Source organism: Petromyzon marinus, chromosome 14, assembly GCF_048934315.1.
Source record: "Petromyzon marinus isolate PM22_M1 ecotype Great Lakes invasive population chromosome 14, UKy_Petmar_22M1.pri1.0, whole genome shotgun sequence".
NCBI lineage: Eukaryota > Metazoa > Chordata > Hyperoartia > Petromyzontiformes > Petromyzontidae > Petromyzon > Petromyzon marinus.
The window spans coordinates 12011569-12033456 of record NC_133680.1 but is presented as its reverse complement, the minus strand read 5'-3'; the positions used below and the strand labels follow the sequence as shown (position 1 = coordinate 12033456).

Below are 21888 nucleotides of genomic sequence, written 5' to 3'. Positions count from 1 at the left end.
TGAGGTATTCAATCTAGATGATGATTTAAAAGTGCATAGCTCCAGTGGCTACCTAATATCGGAAAGGAAGAGCGTTCCAGACGGCCTCAGAAACGCGTCTGAGAGCGCGCGATGCGGCGACCGTCTTTGTTCGACGGTTCACCAAAGGCCGCTGCTGGTTGATGCTCCTCGACGAGATGGGCGAGGCGTTGTGGTTCATTTGCGGTTCACTCTCGAGCGAGCTGCCGCCGCCGCCGCTGCTGCTGCCGTTGCTCTTGTCAGCCTACAACTTCCCACCGCTGGTCAAATGCCCCCCCCCCCCCTGCCTCTCCCATTCCTCTCTTTCCTTCATGGCTCCTTGCCAGCAGCGCCCTCCGAACTCCGCGACGCCATCTCATTGCGGCCGTCTCCTGCTGCAGTCTCGTTCCCCCCCCTCTCGGTCTCCACTCCGCGGTTCATTTTGCCTCTCGTCTCACGGCCGGCTATTCTTCGTGTCGTCTGCCGCCAAATTTGCACTCGATTTCATTTTTTTTGCTTTCACGACAGCATCGGTGAGCCCGGTTCTTTCCCCCTATTTTGCTCACCCCTGAACCCAACTCCTTCCACGTACTCCTTTCCGTAGATGACGAGCCGTAGGCAAGAGTAAGTAAACACGGGGGGAGGCAATGCTTCATTTAGAATAATGGCAAGTTGCAGATCCTATCTGGGGAGTCGAGAGTTCTGCCCTCTGTGGATTCCTGCGTTGAGGGACGTCCCAAAAGCACTCGGATTCATCAGAGCCTCTTGATTCAAAACGCGTTAACGGGAGGCGCATGCCTGGAAAGTTCACCGCAAGCCGAGTTATTGCCGGCTTCTCCGTTGCGATCCCCCGCGCAATATCACGTCAGTGCGGAAATGCCTTCAAAGTGGAGCGTTTACAACCGCCTTCATCGCGCCCTCCATTCGGGCCGCTTCGCCGTCATCTTGAGACTCCATCGTACGCAAACACACACGGCCGGCGGTGTTTTCCGGCTGAGGTAACGCTGTGCGTGCGGCATGGGCGGCGATCTCCGCTGCGTCAGTGGTGTCTCGCCGTTAACACATTGGTCACCTGAAGGATTTCCTTCAGTCTGCGCAGTTGTCAGGCAAATTATTTTTGTGATGTTGGCAGCGGTGCACAAGCATGCAAAGCAAACATATAACTCTCCACTTTCGTCCCTCCATAGCACGCGTGCCATCAAGGAGGGCCATTGCCCTTTTAATGCAGTGTTATTGATGAATGTGTTGAGTTTTTTGTTGTTATCTGTACAATTATTTGGGTCACTGCCATTTTTGGTCTTCCACAATCCACCCCAGAATGACTGGGCTACTTCCAGGGGTGGGGTAATTCTGAGAACGCTATCAGTATTCTTAACAAAGCCCCATTATTTTCCTGGCCAAATTGAGCCCACGTATCATCAATCCTCCATTTGGCTTCCTTGAGATGTTTGGCCTGCTTCCTTGTGATGACGTCGCACGTGCAGGTGTGTCTGTACACAGCAAGCCCTCTCCTGGAAACACTGGCTGCCTTGACACTTTCTTCCACCAAGAATTTGATCACAGCTTTCTGCTTCAATGACACATCCACATCGGGCATTTGGGATGTGCGGCATTGTTGGCGTGACAAACATTGTAAGTCTTGTTCAACATTTCCAAAAAAATCCTCGCAGAAGGTGTGTGAAAAGACCACGACGTCACCTGGTAAATCCCTTGAGGTGGAATATCTCATTTGCAATGGTGCCCAGGGTGTTAATTGATGCATACATAGCAAACACGCAATGACACGCACACAGCATATCGGCTAAGAGCTCTTGATCTCATACTAAGAGAGAGACTGAATACAAATAATGAATTATCTCAATAATTACGACAGCATTTAGATTTCGTAGGTTGGTGTCAGATTGCAAGTTGGTATTTCTGTTGGAGGTCAACTCAGCTCGTCATTCCTCCAGCATAGTCTAAACAGGTCCCTGTCATGGGAATGTGGAATTTCCACCAGTGGCTTCCAGCTGCCAATGGAGATGGAACACCACCCCAGTGCATCATTACAGCGTAGATTCTTAAACGTTGGACTTGACTGCCTCTAAGGTGAAAAAATGAAATATTAGACATGTTTTTATATATATAGTATCATGATGAAATCGAGGCATTTGTCACTATGAGCTGCCTTAGACATTCGAAGCCTGTGCGTGTGATCATTCGTGTTACGGATAACATGAGAAACATCCTTAGCCACGCTCGGCTTTCATTCTCTTCAATTAACCACCACGTTGCATCGGGCAAAAAAAAAAAACATGGGTCGCGCTGTTTTGTGAAACGGCGGTCACAGCTTGTGACTCATTACTGCCCGCCCTGGGTTCACGATCCCTCACGATGTTGTGAAGCTCACGATGTGGAAGCAGCGCTTACGAAGTCAGTCCTGCACGCATTTTTTGTTTGTCCTTTTGTCGCAATTTATACCCCATTTGTCCAATCAAATCAAGTCACCTGGCAGAAAGGCATTCATTCTGGACACCCTTAGTGACAACTGAGCAACATCTTGTCAGGGAACAATGCCAGCGTTTGAAAGGCTTGATGTCTGTCCAGGGAATCTCTCTCATCTGGCCACCAGACAGCGCTCCAATGCATAGTCTGCTCAAGTGGCTGTGTCGCCACATTAATGCCGTTTGATCAAAGCACAGGGTCCAAAGGCCCAAAATGCAAAGCAGCCTGCAACAAACAGCGCTTTTGGAGGTCTAACGGGGGAAGAGTTAATAGGTTTCTTTAACAGCATACTTTTCTTAGAATTTTGAGAGAAAACAATAGACAATGGGAGGTGTGCATTGCGTAGTGAGCTGCAAGGAGCTGTTTGAGCGCGACGTGCGCAGTGCGATTCCAATGCACGCCAATTTACTTCTTCTACAAAACATCTCGTTTCCCCGTCCCAATTTCTCGCTGCCGGCTCCACGGCGCTCCGACGCCACTCAGGCTTTTCAGATTTTCCGTCTCCGCCACTGGGCTCCGTAGGGCGACGAGGGGTGACCTCCGCCGTGCACCCTTGCGTCGTGATCTAGCGGAGCGCTCCCGCCTTAACAACGCACGCGAACAAGCTCCAGCGTGGCCGCGGGTTGAGCGTCGGGGCCGCGCAGACTGCTGTGTGTCACCGTGCGGCGCAGTGATCGCATTTAAACTACTGGGGCACCCGTGGAAAAGAGCTTCATAGCTCATCGGATTGCTCCACTCCGATGAAACATTCTGATTCCGCAACGAGGGAAGGACGGCACCGTGTCCCCGATGTCCACTCGGACGCTTCACCACCCAAACAACGTGAACTCGATGAAGAGCACCTTACCAGTGTAACCCATGCCACGTGGATATTCCAACCTCCTGGGTTTTCCTGATGACGCTTGGCGTGATTTCAAGTGGAAATGTTGCGTACCTAATTGCTAAATTCGGGTCGTGAGAATTGTTCTTTCTCTTGCTTCTCTCATCTCTCGCTGCTCTGTCCCATCCCGTCCGCTACGCTCCCAGTCTCGACCGACCCTCTCTGCGCCTCCCTCGCCCTGCGCCCAGTCTCGCTCTCTCGCTCTCCTGTCCCCTTCTTCCTCCCCTTCACTGGGAGCAACTCCCACTGCACATGAAACAATCGTCCTCACTGACCTGCTTCTGTTTTTTCCTTAAAAACAACCCCCATCTCTTCTCCCCTAGCCCATCCTACTACTGCTACTCCTTGACCCGGCCCCCCAGATTTGAGCAGGCCAACCCCAACCCCTACCTCAACCCCCTACCCCTTTCACTATCCCTATGCCCACCCCAAGCTCTTTCACTACCACTATCCCTATCACAACGCCTATCACTACCCCTATTACGACCCCAACCCGAATTTCTCCTTAACCACCCTGACCTGTCATCCTTACGGTAACCATAGCGACACCACCCACCACTTTTAATAAGCACCCCACTCTTTATTTCAACCACGATCATCGTATGTGCAATTTTTATAATTGTTGCAGAGTGCCTTGGAATAAGTCACTGCATAAATCTGTATCAGATATGATAAGCTTACCAGTGAGCTGAAACAATTGTAATAATCAAATTAAGCGCTTGCACACGTGACAATTGAATTAGTCGGGGAGTGGAGGAAGTAGCGGATGGGGGCTGTGGCAGAAATTTTGCCAGATTATTCTGTGGCCTGACCCAAACATCTTTTGTGAGTCATGCGGGAAGTTACATCCCAGTGAAGTCACGAACGGTGCTACGGCGGCAGGGCAACTGAGAATCACGCTTTTTCACAAAACGTTATTTATTTCCAATGAAGCTACAAACTGTTGTTCAGCAGTTGGAGACACGGCACGAGGATGTAATCACCAAACTACACACATTCTTTATTTCGGTTGCATTTCCAGAACTCACCTAAGCCAGTAAAAAATATATATATTTAAATGTCAGAGCCTCTTGTTCCTCCAGCCATCACTATCCATTATATGTCAACTGCTGAATGAAAGTCTCCTCAAGCCATTGCTATCTCTCACGGTCTCGCAATGTTTTAACAGTTTATCTTTCTCCTGCAAAACGAGGTAACTTCATAGCTCCATCTCCATAGCGGCCGTCTGTGAAGATGGTTGGAGTGCCTTTGGAAAACTGAACACAGCGATTAAAAGCCACACACCAATGTGCTTTTTTATCTCGCGGAACCGTCTGGAATTCCAGAGATTTTAGTGCTGTTGGCTCAGTAGTCTAACAAAGGAATTAGTCCCTGAGCCGCCCAGCCACTGCAAGTTTGTATTCACGTGACCTGTGGCTGTGTTCAGTGGGAGGAGGCTCACATACACTGTGCCGCATTATCCTGGCCCTAAGTCATTGGGAATTCACAACTCCCATTCCTCCTTTACGCCAGACGTGGTGGCGCGGCATTTGTAATCCCACACTACGGCGGCAGGGTTTGTGGATCACACAGATCCCATCATGCGTTGCAGTATTAACAAAACGATGGAGTTGAAAATGCATATATAATGAAGCGGAACTCTATTCCTTGTCTGTGCATGTAAATAATAATAATATGTTTTAGTCCATTGGCCTCTTGGATTTCCAGGTCAGCGTTATCCATCAGTGTTTTGTCTAAGCAGGCAAACGCTGGACTGGTTTTTACCATTTAGGTCTCATCGGCAGAGTCAGGTTTGTTAAATGAATTCTGCTGGGTTACCAGATGCTATTGGCAAGAGCACTCCATCGACACCACGGGGCCATGCTCACCACGAAAAGTAACAATGGCATTCAAACTGCGATTGTGATGTGGCTGGGAATGTACGCACATGTATGTTGAACTTCGTTTGCACCGTACGTAGCCAACCTTGCTGGACAGAGGTGCGGGGAATGGACGACGAAATAAACACGAACAGCAGCACTAGAGAAACGAGTTTTCAATCTCGACTTAAACGCGTATAGCTCCAGTGGCTTCCTAATGACAGTACAGCAAATAGGTTAATGACCCATTCGTGCAGATATCCCCCCACAAGTATGGGTTTTCTTCAAGAACTCTTCATTTTTCACCCACGTAAAAAAAAAAATGAATTGGCCATACGTACCGATACAAGACCCTCCTGGAATTTGTTTTCTTTTTCTGGATGAACCAGAAACATTGAAAAGTATTCATACGTTCTCAGGAAATCTCGTTTGGTTCCCCGTTGATGCACAACAGTCGATGGTGCCCACCACCTGCGCAGGGCCGACACTGCACCACCGCTGCAGCCGTGGCGACTGCTCTGCATGCCGATAGCTCATGGGCAATGCCCTTTGCGTTCGGGAATTGCCGCAACAAACAAGTGACCTTGCGAGTGCTGGAGTTAAATAACTTTACAGTAGCTGCACTGCCGCTGTGTAGCAGCAAGGTTAGCGCGCTCCGAGCAGAGCTGGCTTGGCGGTAGGCGCGTCACGTGTGAACCAGCGCTTTGCTGGGCCCCAAATCCTAAAGTAAAAGCAGCGACAACGGAGAGACACTTTGATGCCAAAAAATGCAGTGCATTGCTTTGATTTGAACGAACACGAATATGTGGCCGGTGTTATGTACGTGTAACATGGTGACCTTTCTTGCCAGTATCAAAATATATTCTTGCATGTTATGTACGTATGTTCAACTTCTTTCGAACCGTACGTAGCCAACCGTGCTAAACGGAGGTTAAGAGAAGGGCATCGTCACTTGGGATGTTGGTGTTTATTCTCCACATTTTTCCAGTAAAATATTTGTGCAGCGGTGGTACCTGAGCCAATCGTGGAAACTATCCATTCCCATTGTCTCTCTCTGTATGACAACCACTGCCATTCAGAGATGCGAGGTAAAATAATAAATACAATTAGCGGCCTAGAATTGCGTTTCTACAGCGCCATCCATGCAAGGCCTCGCAGCGCTTCAGATGTTATATAAGCCATCCCGTAACAAACCCTTCTCGAATAAATTGAATAGAACCCTGGACAAAAAAGCCCGAAGAAAAACTTGAAACGGCCATTATATATGCGAGGGGGAGGGGAAAAAACACCCTACACAGATGGATTTGCAAGCGAAAATAAATATGTTATGAGACGGGACCTAAAAGAATGGACTCTGACGTTTATCGTGTTTGGGTCCGCACAACAAGTACCACTTTGTGCGAAGTCAAGAGTGGTTGTCTTGTAATGAGATTGGAGGTGAACGTATTTATCTGTACACGTGTATTTGTAATCATAAAAATATCCATTAGACGTTGTTGATCACACCATTGTAGCTATTGTAATTTTACACATTTCCCATGTCTGGCGTGGGGTTCATCGTTAACACGGCAGTCGCTACGCTAACCTACGACTATAAAAGGGCTCACGTTTAATTGCTTTCCACCAACACCATTAGACATTTGTGTCTCTGACCTTGTCCGGCCAAGTGGACTTCATGAGCTATGAGTCCTGTATGGTGGAGTGGCACAATGAGTTGCACCCGCCTCTTGCGGGGTGTCACCCTTCATAGGCTCTCGCTAACGTTACGTTCACGAACAAGCAGTTCTGGGCTCGAAGGGATATCTTCCGTTATCATGCATGCGTGCGTGGGAATTAATAAATACCCTTCGCTTCCAGTGATTTTTTTTTTCACGCCGCATAGACCATATCCTCGTGGTCGGCTATACGCGTCCCTAATTGGCGCGGTGCCCCCTGATTAATAATTGAGCCGTGCGTGGAAAAAAAAATAACCCACATCTTCCTGCGCGATCCCAGTGGCCGTGTTTCGGAAGCAGCCTCCCTCCTCTGTGACCCTGTCTGTCTCCTTCGCTCTCAGCCAAACCCTCGCAGCCACCGAGGGGCTGCGAGAGCCAGACTGACAATCGGCAATCGTGTCTACCCGTGAGCGTTAAGTGACCGTGTGAATAGTTCATTCGCTGTCCTTTGCCTCACCCGTATCCAAGAGGCAATGCAGACGACTGAGTATCGCCTCTCTCCGAAGACAGGCCTCGTGAAACCTGCCCGAGGTTACCTGTTGGAAAAGTAAGAGTGGCTTCCTGCTCAAGCCAGCCGTGTTGATGCCAGGCGGTGAAAATATCACGTTCCTACGGTGTGCGCCACGGGAATATATACGTTGAATGAATCCACCGTTGAATTACCGCAAGGTGGTGCTTAATTTTTATCGACCACTAAGTTGATCGCGATCGGGAGGTGTTCTTGGAACCTTCTGATTGCGTTCGAGGCAGAGCACTCTGCCTCGAACGCCAAGGCATTTCTTAGCGCACGCCTGAGATCATTCAGGAGCCACTTTCATTCCTGAGCCCCTGAGGCTGCAGCTTCTCCCTGGCGTGTATACGACCCCATCTGCTTTAGAATCCCATTCAGTGCTTCCCACAGGCGTCTCCGAGAAAGAAAGAAAAAAATCCTCACAAGCTCCCGCACCTCTTTTCTCTCACCCCCTCCATCCCTCCCACCTCCTCTTCCATCGCGCAACCGGCTGCCGGCAGGTCTCCTTCCCCCGCCCTCAAACTCACACGCGCTCTCTCTCCCGTCCCACTCTCTCTCTCTCTCTCGCTCCCTCGCTCTCTCGCTCGCTCTCTTTCTCTCGCCCTGTGCCGCTCAGCGAGCTGCGGCTGCAGAAGCAGCACGATGCGGCGGTGTCGGGGCTGGCGCAGCGGCGAGCGGAGCTGGAGCGGCGCGTCGCCGCCGTGGCGAGCGCCGTGCGGGACTTCGCGCGCAGGGACCGCCTCGCCGAAGCCGCCGCGCACCTCGCCCGGCTCGACGACGTGGGGCGCCAGGTCCGGGCGCTGCTGGAGGAGGTGAGTCCTCACTTCCACCCCCCCCCCACCACTTACCACCGGCACCGCGCTCCGACCCAAACCTCCCGCCCCCTCCCGCCCCCCTTCCTCCACGGCGCCACGCCACGCTCGGCGATCAAAAGCAACCTTGGCGTAGGCGAGAGCGCGGAGTTGAAACAATGGGCACCAAGTTTCGACGACCTGCGTGTGATGGGAGCACGACGGCGATCGCGATGGTGGCAACGCTGCGGCGATGCTGCTGCCGTGGCGGAGTGGCGGTTAACGCACTGCAACTTGCGATCCAGAGGTCGCCGGTTCAACCCTCGGCAGCTGAAACAACGGGGAAAGTTTTTCCTTAAATCCCCCCCCCCCCGCGCCTCGTAGGTTAAGTGCGGTGGTGTAAAGTGTGGGTACTCGCATCCCATCCTTTCGAAGACATCTGGCTTGTGGGGAAGAGTACCCACTATTGGGGTTCTTCGGAGCTCCCTCTTGTGGAGTGGCATGAGCAGAGAGCGACATGGAGTAGGAAGAGAGGGGGTAGAGAGAGAGAGAGGTGGGTAGAGAGAGAGAGAGGGAAGGGGTAAGGAGAGCAGAGCGAGAAATCTATTGTTACATCTTTCATTTAAAAAGGAGGGGGGGGGGGGGTTACATAAAGCAAAGCATTAAAAAAAACGAAATGATGAACGAAGCAAAGTGCCGACTGCACCGAGCATCTTCTTGTTTCCTCTGATCGTAAACAAAAATAGCAGCGGCGTGAGCAAGCACTTGCTGGGTCGTACCTCACACTGTTGAGAACTTGGGTTCGAATCCAGGCTCAGCTGCCCGTGATTAATACAAGTTTACTGAGTGCGGTGAACTGTTCGTATCAGCCCACTCACCACTAAATGCAAATTCAATTATTTACATGTATTTTTCACCGAGTTTTATTCATCCAACAAATACCAATGGCTCGAGTGACAAACGCTGTTTGCGTGGCCCCAATTGTGGTTAAAGAGATCAACTGAAGTGAAGTGACATCAGAAGTATAACTGTGATGTAATTTTCCTGGGCCGGCCTCTGACTGATGTTGCCGCTCAGTATCAGAATTCTTAAACGCGGGAGGACATACATTAAACTAAACAGCTGCGTGTATATCTGCTTTGAGGACAACACACATTTGGGCTTTTATTCCACTGAACACCCTTTGCAAACGCACATTGAACATTTACCACCTATTGTGATAAAAAAAGACGTCAATTCGTTGAGGAGTGTTTGCTGTGCCACCGTGCGATGGGAGAATACTCTGACGCACTGCTGTCTGCAGGATTTCCAAATCGAAGTGGACGCCGTCTCTCGGCACGGCGCTGCTCTTGTGGCCGAAATATAACGGCGGAGAAAAATGCGACGGGAGAGTACTCCCATCGCTAGCCGTGCTAGGTTTGAGGAGTAGCGACGTTGTCCAGCCCCTGGGGGTCTGTCCGGCCCAAATGAGCAATGCCAGCAGTTTGCAGGGGCCAAGGGATGACCACCACCCCCACAACTTAGTGCTCGCTCCGTTGAGCTCACCGGGATGCGAGGGTGAGTTTATCCGCCGCCTGGGATTTGAACTCGCAAGCTTCGTGGCTTTTTGTCCGGGCAATCAAAACCACAGCGCCACCTGGCCGGACAGATTCATGTTGTCGACATTTAAATTAGCGTTATTTTTTTTTCCTCGGAAATAACAGCACTCTGCAATATGCTTGCGGGCTTTGTAGCACGCTGTATATTAATTGCCTACTTCTGTTCTCACATTAACGGAAGCTAACAACACAATAATTCCCCCCCCCCTTTTTAAATTCCCAATAACCTTGTGTTTGGTATTTTCAAAGTAACACAAATTGATTACCTCATCGCATCCATTTTTCAAGACAAAAGTATCTCCCTGCTCAAGTTGAACAAGAGGGTGGGCATCAGCCCACCCTGGGCATCGGCCCACTCTCTTGATGGAAATTCTGCATCCCTATGGCTGGAAAGATAGCACACTCTGAATAATGATAGTCTGTTTACACTCTGAAAATTGGGTAACGGTACAGGATTACCAGCACCTGTGCCTTCGGTGATTTAGACACAGTGACAAGTCACTGCACCAGCCCTGCCTGTGCTGGCTCCGTATGTTATTTTCGCTTGGTGGCTCACTCTGTGAATTTCAAAGCGGACTCAAAAGCATTCGAGTTCAAAGCGGAACGCTCCGGGAGTTTTCTGCACGGCAAAAGGCTGAAAGCAAACAAAAGGCCGATCGGCGCCTTATTTAACATTTGGTTTCTACGAGCTTTCACCTACAGTTCCCGCTTTTAGAAGTCCGGCTCTCGGGGCCTCCGCCATTAACTGTGGACGCTGATAATTCTAAAGGTGTCTCAGGATATCTCTGTGGTCCCGAGGCATGAATAATGACACCTGGGAATCATGCAAAGGTCAGTGTGGCTCTGTGAGTTTTGGATATGAACACTGAACCTTAAATGTGCCTTTGTGAGCCTCAGACATTGACAATAATCATTACGTAATAATCCCAATGGATTACGAAGGGAAGCCTCAATGAGTCTCAAGGTTCCTTGCGTACTGAGCACATCGTTGTACTGCCATCCCTTGGCCATCATGCAGCATGCAGCCCCATGTCTGCACAACTGGTGTGCACTGCTGGTCACCTATCCAATAGCTCACCAAGGCTCAGCCCTCCTTATCTTCCTGCGACCCAACAATATCGTTAGCATTCAAGGTGGCTTGGGTCGTGGGCAACCGAAACCAAGTGATCCCCAAAAATGTTACGAATATCGATGCAGTTCTCTGAGCCTTGAGCATGAACACTGAACTGTTAAGAATCCTGAAGGTGGCTTTGTCCCCGTGACCTTTGGGCACATTAACACTCAGCCCAGAGAATCCCAAAGGTGCCTTCTTATGTTATTTCCCATTACGTAAGTAATTGTTTTCTTGCACACGACAGCGACGAGAGCGCATGCATGCTGAGCGCGTTGCTTTGAACAGACTTCAAGGCTGCATTACTGATTAACTTGAATGTGAACGCATGATTTGGTTTACTGTACACACGCATTGCTGCGGCTGATATCTGCTGGTGCATTTTGTGTATATACACAACTTATGTATGTGCACAATGTATGTACCGTATATATATATATAAAATGAGGCAAAAGTGAACACGTTAGCAATGGAGCATTGCTCATCTCCTTTCGCGGCCCAGGTTTAAATTCCACATTCCTATGGCAGGCGTCAGTATATTTCTAAATATAAATAGAGAGGAAACGCAGACTGCAATAGCAATTGTTGTTCCTTGCCCTCTTGCTCATTGGTTGTTTCATTAATTTGAATACCAACGTTTGAGGACAGTCACATTATCACGGTGTATATTTAAGTGTCCGTCGTCTAAAATTGAATTATATATTCGGTTCGTTATTGACTTTGTTTCACCTAAACCTGCCTCCGTGAGCCATTAACAATAATCAACGCATGCTCTTTCACATCAGTTTGCGTGTGTGCGTTGGGTAAATGTTGCTGCGATTATTCGCGGACTCCCCTGTGATCCTCCGTGACCCAGGCAGGTATGGATCCCTGGCCCGTGAACCCATCCTGTGCTACCCCAATGTCGACTCACAGCAACATGGAGCAGTAACGTGGTCAAAATAAACAACGTGTAAACAGAACCTGCCAGACATATACACGATCCTGGCAACGCCACTCCTTTACGCCAACGTTAATACAGCCTTACGCACTTAATAGCATCATCTGTTCTCATAATAGACTGGCTAAAATAGTAGCGAACCGTCCTAATTGGAGGTGCAGGGGGAAGGACAGCAAACTAAACACGAAAAGCACTTGTAAAGAAATACATTTTCAATCTAGATTATTGCAAAGGGCACAGCTCCAGTGGCTTCCTTTTATAGCAAGGAAGAGCGTTCCAGACGGCCGCAGAAGCGCATTCTGAACGCGCGCGATGCGGTGACCGTCTTCGTTCGATGGCGAGCCAAAAGCCGCTGTTGCGAGGATGTAAGGGAACGGGGGAGGTGGGGGGGCGTAGCAGTCCTCACACTTTGCTATGATCCCAGCAAATTGGGTTTGATTCCTGGCGTCACCCATCAATGGCGAGCAGTTCTCGCAGTCTGTCCTGGCCCTCTTCCAAGGTCGAATCAGCATTAGCAGAGCGCCTGATGTGGTGTGTCGACTTCGGAACTTGGGGAGGAACAAAGGTGGCTGGGTCTGCTGTTGGACTCACCAATTTTTCATGTTGTACAGAGCCAGCTTTAATAAATGCAAGCTAAACAGCATTTGTCGTGATAGTCGAAAAGCTAAAATGGGAGATCTTTGTGTGTGTGTGTGTGTGGTCTGCTCATACCAGATAAAGGTTTGGGCTAATAGCTTGGAAACCAATTCACGGCATTACAAATGGTTTCACTCTTTCATAAATGCCAGCGAGCTCCAAGGGTGGTTGTAGTTATAGGAGCCGGGAGTGGGAGGGGGGAGTCGGGGAAGCGAATGGCAAGGGCCCAGTATGGGATTTTAGCGGGGGGGAGGGAGTGTTGGGGGAGACGGTGATGTATGTAAGCTAGCTCGTCCTATTAACTCTCAACAGTAGACTCCACCGTTAATACCTCGCACCTGTGGTGGCCCATAAAAGCACCGCTGAGATACGCACTGGGCTTGCGACGTCAAGCGGAGCTGTGCTGCGCCTGCGACGTACGGCCGTGAGGGGATTCGGCATTCCTCGCGCAACCCATGGAGGTGCGTTCCCCCCACTGTGGCATTGATTTGTCAAATTAAGAACCACACGATGCCGTCACGCCTCCACCAGGAACCCTGCATACAAATCATTCGGTCTCCCACTGAGCCTGGTAACGGCGCGTTTTCGCTAAAAGATCTCTGTAGGCAGCTCAGGATATTTCTCCTCATACCCTTAAGAACCCTCACCGTTTGCACGTGGAATTTCCTCCTATTGGAGATGAGGGTCGTGCAGCGAATACATTATAAGGTCGCGCTCATTACACGTAAAAGTACTTACCACAATTGAACCACAACACCTCGCTGATCTCGTCAAGGAGCATAAACCATCACGCAAACTCCGGTCATCCTTACAGTGGCTTTTGGCTGGGCAGATGCGTTTCTGCGGTCGTCTGGAATGTTCTTCCTTCCGATATGAGGAAGCCACTGGAGCTATGCAATTTTAATTCGAGATTGAAAACGAATTTCTTTAGCAATGCTTTTTGTGTTTAGTTTGTTGTCCTTTCCCGCGTACCTCCGATGAGCACGGTTGGCTACGTACGGTGCGAAAGAAGTTGATCAGAGATCTCCACACAATTGCCATCCCATTACAGTCCTGAAATCTCCCAACCCCTTTCACTGCTGCACGTGAACTGATCTCATCACTCCCTCTCCGCAGTGGACGTCCTTCTTGTGATTTTGAAGTTATAGAATTTACAAAAGCCACAGCGTGCCAAATATGAAATATATCAGTACATAGTTGATTGACAAATAAACAAAGGCTGACATTAATATGATTAGGAACATGTTCAGCTGTATTTTCTTTACATTTTCAAGAGGTTTTCTAAAATTTTGCTTGGATCTTGGATATTTCCACTAATTTCAAAGCATTGTATTTATTAATCAAAGCTAGAAAAAAAAACTAATTAATTTTCAATTGAGCACTTAAAACCGGAAAATTACACAGCAAAGATTATATGTATGGATGTAGAATTCCTTTCGCACCGCTTCCTGTGCTCATCGGTGGTGCTGGTGAAGGACAACCAACCAAACACAAAAAACAGTTTGCTCTCAAAATTGGATGGAATGAGACGTACAGGTACACCAAGCGGACTCGTGCGAATCGCATCGCAGCGTTCTTGGCATCCATTTTTATGGCAGGAAGCCGGCTCTCCAGGGCTCGCCATTCGCCGCACGCCTCTGGGTGTTGAGCCGAGGGTCCCCGCAGTAAGCCGTGATCAACGCGCGCGCCAGAGAAGCGCTGACCGCTACGCCGCCCCCGGCCGCCTTTAAAAATCGGGTCGCTTACCGCACGCACGGCTTGCGTGGCAGTACGTGCTCGAGGGGGAATGCTCGATCTGGAATGCTCGATCTGGAATGCTCGATCTGGAATGCTCGATCTGGAATGCTCGATCTGGAATGCTCGATCTGGAATGCTCGATCTGGAATGCTCGATCTGGAATGCTCGATCTGGAATGCTCGATCTGGAATGCTCGATCTGGAATGCTCGATCTGGAATGCTCGATCTGGAATGCGGGCTTTTTTCATTAAGGTCGCCCGTTGATTTTTGCCCCTCGTCTTTTTTTTCGTTTAATACAGTTAGCTAAGAATCCGTGTGGCATGCCCACCAAGAGGCACATGTACGAATGGACAAAGCAAGTCAACGCTTTCATTAAGAACACTGTGGCTGACGTTTCGGTTCGATGGGCCTTTTTCATGACACATACGAATTAGCTATATTAGAAGTGAAAATGCCAGCCTCAGCGTTGCTTATCCCAGGTAGTCTTGGCAGTGGGGTGTAACAACACCTTTCTTGCCTTCTTCAGATGGTGGAGACAATGCCCTTCTTTGCCCCACCGACCTCTCTTTTAGATTTTTGACCAATCGTTGTAAGCCAAGACAATCACATGATGAACTAAAATGGTATATGCATTTTATGCATATGAGTGGTGGGAATTTTTAATTCAACATATATTTGATTTAGATTTTTTTTACCCATTGTGTCATGCGACAAATAATCAATTTGGAAATCTCGCATAGCAGCGCTGCCAGTATGTCAGAAAAAAGCCATGGAAAGTCGATTTTTTACAGGAGGAAAAATCCTCGAAGAGACTTAAAAAAAAAATTCATACACTATGGGTCACACTTTTCCCTACACTCTGCTGTGAGATACTCTTTGGTTCTATTCGGTAAAGTTACGTAAAAGTATAAAACAACAAAAAAAATTCACGACGTTTTATACTTTTACGTGACTTTACCGAATAGAACCAAAGAGTATGGATCCTTGCAGTCACGAAAGCTTCAAATCTAGAATCTGCTGTGAGACTTTCACGTGACAGTGAAATGCGTACTTTTAGCTCTCACGGCTGGATTTTCCCCAATGCAAATGGAAAATAACAGTAATTTCGATGGGGGTGCAATGCGCAGCCATTGGTGATCGAGCCGACATGATCGGCTCACTGACACTCTTTAACCCGGTCTCATTACACGGGTTCTCAGTGGTGCTAGCTCAACATTCTGACCTTTAAACCACTTAGCCACTACCTAAATGTAATTTAATGTCAATCTGATTGAATAAATAACCATTCATTCCCATTTAATATTTATCAATTTCCAGGTGTTAGAATGTACATTGTAGGCTGTGCTTTAGATTTCAGAGCATTTAAGAGTTGTATCTATTTATAGTAATTAATATTAATTTCCTTGAATGCTGCATTGGGGTAATTATTATTATATTATTATCACACGGGCCATACAAACCGTGGGTTGCTAGTTCAGTCTCCTAGTGTGGCAGTTTAAGTCAGGTTGCAAGTTTCTTAAATCCCCGCCCATAGACCCAGCGGTGTTAATGGGTGCACCACATCTAGGCGATCGACATGCCGCGTGTGGTGGGGTAAAGCGTGGGTACTCCCACCTCTGCTGAGACGTCTGGCCGGCATGGAAGTGCAGCTTGTCTAGAGCTCCCTCGGGTAGAGGTGTTTCCATCCGTAGGAGGAACGAGCATGCGATTGCAGGGTTTTACCTTTGTATTCATTTACTTGTATTCTGGTGTGTACGGTAGTGGGGAGTGGCGATGTCGCAGTTAGCGCACACTGCGCTACAGACCCGGGAACCCGAGTTCGATTCCCGCTCTACGGCCAACACCAGTGGCGGTTATCTGAACCAGTCCTGGGCCTCCCCTAGGTCGACTCAGCCTCAAATGATTACCTGGTGCAGTGTGTAAACATCACCACTAGGGAGACAAAGGTGGCCAGGCGTGGTGCTGGTCACCCACGCCCTCGTGTGCTGTGCTGGCCTTCATAGGTGTTCGCTAACAGCACTTGCCCCAACAGTCTGTTCAGGCTATACAGGGGTCTTTGTCTTTACAGTACACACCATTAAGGGGTCTCGACCAGAAACAAAGATGATATTGCAGTATTCTTAACCGTTAAGTGGTATTCCCTGTTTTTCCAAAGTGCTTTACGTGGCTGCTTCTTGAAAAAAAAATACTTATATAAGCGCACAACTTTATCTGTGATGAACGCTGCACTTTTCGTCATTTTCATGCAGGGGGCGTTGCAAACCTATGTGCCCCCTGCATGAACGACGGAGGCGCAGGGACAGACGTTCGATTACATTGGAATCGATCTACAGACGGCGGTCTTCTCGCACGGCCAGCAGCTCCATGTCGCCTGATCTCAATCCCGCAATCCCAACCAGGTGAAAGTCCGCATCGAACCGAACCCCCAGCAAGGCCATCTACCTAACGACGAGAGAAAATTCACACGAAATGTCGTTTTCAATGCTGGAATCTTCCAGATGTAAAATGATGTAAGCTTTTAATTAAGAAGTAACATTATCTAATTCAAAACATAATACAATTCAAAGATGTTTCATTTTAAAACTTCAAAACGGAGCATCGGGTGCTTGCGTGAATGCGTCGTTCGTGTGCAACTTTTTTTCCGTGACTTTCCTGGCCGAAGGCCGTAAATGGTTGTGAGGGGCGCCACGGGCGCCCCCGAACAACCCCTGGTACCTATAAATATTCCTTGATAATCTATGAAGAAATGTATCTTCCGATGTCTCGCAGTGCCTGCTAATTTAACGGTAGATGCTACGAGACGTCGTTAGGACGTCTCGTAGGACCCTCCTGAAAGAGAAGCCCGAGTGTCGGAATTAAAAAAATAATATAATTAGTTGCTGTTTGATGTCAATTGTTGAAAATGTTCGAAAAGCATTCAATTTGTGATTACAGATTACACTGGTTTTTACGTGCATTAGAACAGAGTCTGTGATGTGGAATTTCCACAGTAATATAATCTGATATATTTTTTTTAATTATGGCGCTACTTCCTTGAAGTTAGGACACGAAATATTAGGTTGACTTAACTTTTTAATAGCACAATCCATAATACAATGCCTGGCTTTGTATCTTGATCTGTATGCAGGGACTGCTGCAGCCCCTCACATTAACCCAGGCAGCTGACACGATCATTCCCCTTGTTAATTGCTTTTGGATTGATGTCGGAGTATTTTTTGTGTAAGGAGATTATCAAAAAAGTAATCAACCTGCACATTCTAACACAACAGTAATCTGATTACACAATGAGGGGGGGGGGGGAGTCAATCTGGTTTCATGCTCAAATGAGTAAGGGCTGAGCTTCATTTATAGTTCACAGCCCTGAGCCATTGGTGGAAATCCCACATTCACACTGAAATCCCACATTCACACTGAAATCCCACATTCACACTGAAATCCCACATTCACACTGAAATTCCACATTCACGCTGAAATCCCACATTTTCACTGAAATCCCACATTCACACTGAAATCCCACATTCACACTGAAATCCCACATTCACACTGAAATCCCACATTCACACTGAAATCCCACATTCACACTGAAATCCCATATTCACACTGAAATCCCACATTCACACTGAAATCCCACATTCACGCTGAAATCCCACATTTTCACTGAAATCCCACATTCACACTGAAATCTCACATTCACACTGAAATCTCACATTCACACTGAAATCCCACATTCACACTGAAATCCCACATTCATACTGAAATCCCACATTCACACTGAAATCCCACATTCACACTGAAATCCCACATTCACGCTGAAATCCCACATTCACGCTGAAATCCCACATTTTCACTGAAATCCCACATTCACACTGAAATCCCACAGTGACACTGAAATCCCACAGTCACACTGAAATCCCACAGTCACACTGAAATCCCACATTCACACTGAAATCCCACATTCACACTGAAATACCACATTCACACAGAAATACCACATTCACACTGAAATACCACATTCACACTGAAATCCCACATTCACACTGAAATCTCACATTCACACTGAAATCCCATATTCACACTGAAATCCCACAGTCACACTGAAATCCCACATTCACATTGAAATCCCACAGTCATACTGAAATCCCACATTCACACTAAAATCCCACATTCACACAGAAATACCACATTCACACTGAAATCTCACATTCACACTGAAATCCCACATTCACACTGAAATCCCACATTCATACTGAAATCCCACATTCACACTGAAATCCCACATTCACACTGAAATCCCACATTCACGCTGAAATCCCACATTCACGCTGAAATCCCACATTTTCACTGAAATCCCACATTCACACTGAAATCCCACAGTGACACTGAAATCCCACAGTCACACTGAAATCCCACAGTCACACTGAAATCCCACATTCACACTGAAATCCCACATTCACACTGAAATACCACATTCACACAGAAATACCACATTCACACTGAAATACCACATTCACACTGAAATCCCACATTCACACTGAATCTCACATTCACACTGAAATCCCATATTCACACTGAAATCCCACAGTCACACTGAAATCCCACATTCACATTGAAATCCCACAGTCATACTGAAATCCCACATTCACACTAAAATCCCACATTCACACAGAAATACCACATTCACACAGAAATACCACATTCACACTGAAATCCCACGTTCACACTGAAATCCCACATTCAAACTGAAATCCCACATTCAGACTGAAATCCCACATTCACACAGAAATACCACGGAAATCTCACATTCACACTGAGTGATAATGGTGGGATTAACACGTAGGCTTAATATTGTCAAAAGTGTGTGGATTGCTCTCCAACATACCGGTGTGCTGTAAATAAATAAATGTGCACGTTTAATTCACCTGATAACATTCTTTATTTGGCTGTGTCCGGTGAAGGAGGGTGTATGCCACACATTGTGATTTCACTTGCGTGATCTGACCCAAAGCTCAATTGTGGATCATGATATGGTATTGTATATGCATATATGTTAAATTTATTTCGCACACCATACGTAGCCAACCTTGCTAATCGGAGGTGCGGGGGAAGGGCAACAAACGAAACACAAAATGTAGTTTTAAAGAAATGTTATTGGAAAAACACATTACTTGTTATTTCTTGTCATCAGTTACTCCCGAGCACCATGGTATGAAACTAAATAGCTTTTTAGGCCCTGCAGGTAAACATTGCATCAAGATATTGGTACACGACTGTGTGTGAGATCAACAGTCGTCAAATCTTCCTGCATAATGATAAAAAAAACATTGTGAACACTAAATCAGTCGTTATTTTATTATGACTTTGGCTGCAATGTGCAACTTATTTTCTGCTTATTCGTAGTCAGGTTACAGCATTGAACGGCAACATGAATGTCACCTTACTTGTGACGAATTTTTTTTTTGTTAAACTAAATATATATTTTAGCAATGCGAAGTGTCTGTTTTTTCAGCACGATACTGCCTTAAGGCAACACTTAGCATTAAGGTAATGAGAACAGGATAATTTACATATATATGGCGTGGTTATTTCCACACTGCATGATACAATGTTACACCGTTTAAATACAAATTCTCCATATGCGTGAGACACAGGTGTTTTAAGCTGATTGTGGAGATGGAATGCATGCTGGTAAATGCTTAACCATCAGTTAAGGTTTAGGGAATTTTCTTAAACCGTTTAAACATACGTAGAACAGGCAACACTGGTTTTCCCTGATGGTGAGGGTTGTTTCCTTTAAAATCATTAACCACTATCGGTTAATGCTCTGGCATCGACTCCGATAACTGGACGAGTGGTGGTGAGGGTCTCATCACACGGCTTACCACTAGTAGGTTTGTAGTTTCAAATCCTAGGCTTCAGGGTCAATTCAAGCAAACTCATTCCTTTGCGGTCACTGAAATGAGAACCGCTTCATGGCAGTGGTTGCCATCTGGAAATCCAATTGGTCCTTGCCATAGGAATGTAAAGTTGCCACTTGACTGGGGTTTGCGAGCAGAGGTGAGCATAGCCCCACCCACTTTGGTTTTGTCACTGACACTGTGTTGTTTTTTTCTTCCATTGACATTCTGATTGTGCCCTCGGGGTCACATCGTGACGCTAATTGTTTAGTCGTGTATCTTGCAACAACCAGAGGAAAACATACAATAATACAGAGCTATTTTATTTCTACCTACGTGACTTTACCCAAAATAACCAGAGTATGAACACAGAGCTACGTCTGAGATCCCTTCAAATAACCTTCTCACGCTAGAGGGCGCACTTTCCCACCAGCGTTGCTACAGGAAAATGGTAATCGAATAGCAGTAAAACTGATATATATATTTAATTCTCAGAGCTGCAACTTAACCACATTAAGTAAAGAAACTACAGTTGAACTCAGATTATCTGGTCCAATTATCAAGGGATTGGGTTATCTGGGATCAGCGTGGCAAGGATCACTCTTCCAGTTATCTGGCCACTTCTCAAATGCAGTTATCCGGGGTAAAAACTCCGGATAACTGTGAAAACCCCCGATAACTGTAGTTATAAGAGTGAAAACTCCAGTTATCTGTGTGTATCCTAAGCGAGAGGCTATGATAAGTTATAGACATGTGTTTGATAAAAACGCAAAAGGCAGTGTTGTGAAGGTTGCATATTAATGGCATAGAAGTTTATGACAACGAAGTCCATATGGAATCCAACTGGGGTGAGAGTGAATCGTTTTGTCATTCTGTCTTATCTCTCTTAATCTGATACATCAACTCTTTCATTTCCATTTTTAGTTCACGCATTAAGTAATTTTACTGCACATTTGTGTTTTTTCGAGTTTCCATAATTTGTGATTATTTCGAATGATATTACATACACGTGACAAGTGAAATCTTCGGGTAACTTGTATTATATGAGTGAGAACCCGAGTTATCCGGGCGTGTCCGTGGTCCAAATCTCGAATAACGAAGTGAAATCCTGAAAATATTCAATGAATATCTGGATTAGGGCTAGGTATCTCCCACATTAACCCAGATCACCAGCGTTCTACTGTAATGTCCTTGTCTTTAATGCAGTTATGTAGTGGCCTCACTGAGACTGTCAACTCAATATGCTTGAGAACCTGGTTTCATTTTGGGTGGCTACTCGGATTCTAACCCAGGATCTCAGTGTTGCTGGCTCGATCCTCTTGTCGCCACAGCCACATATGCATCTCCGACACTTTGGATATTACATAACGTGTGAAAGTGGATCAACGACATTTCAAACATCAGCTAATGACCTTTAAGAATCACACTTTTGAGAGCCAAGCATGTTTAAACAAATCAGCGTCGGCCTGGTTCCAGGTCATAGAGTCTCATCAACAAACTGTGGTCGAAAGAAACACAGCCACTGCATGCACTGATGCGAAGGGTAGGAATTGCACGCCAACTGAAATTAGTGCATTGCTATGGCTTGTTTTATGGCTTGTTTGAGAAAGACACTTCTTGCACAATGTACGTTCATATCCATGAACTGTAGCGTTTGGATTGTGCACTATAGAAAAGCCTACAGGTACAGGCAATTGTAGGTCTCTGGTTAAACCCCTAATGAAAACAACGTTAG

General features: G+C 46.9%; 1 protein-coding gene across 4 annotated transcripts in view; it reads left to right on the top strand.

Annotated features, from left to right (window-relative positions):
• The window catches only part of LOC116942267 (dynein axonemal heavy chain 3-like), an 859832-nt gene that overhangs the window by 383450 nt on the left and 454494 nt on the right, over window positions 1-21888 (top strand). For all 4 annotated transcript variants that reach the window (XM_032953964.2, XM_032953963.2, XM_032953966.2 and 1 more), the window contains one exon: window positions 8063-8258. In XM_032953964.2, the coding sequence (XP_032809855.2) occupies window positions 8063-8258 (196 nt within the window). The remainder of the gene's footprint in view (window positions 1-8062; window positions 8259-21888) is intronic.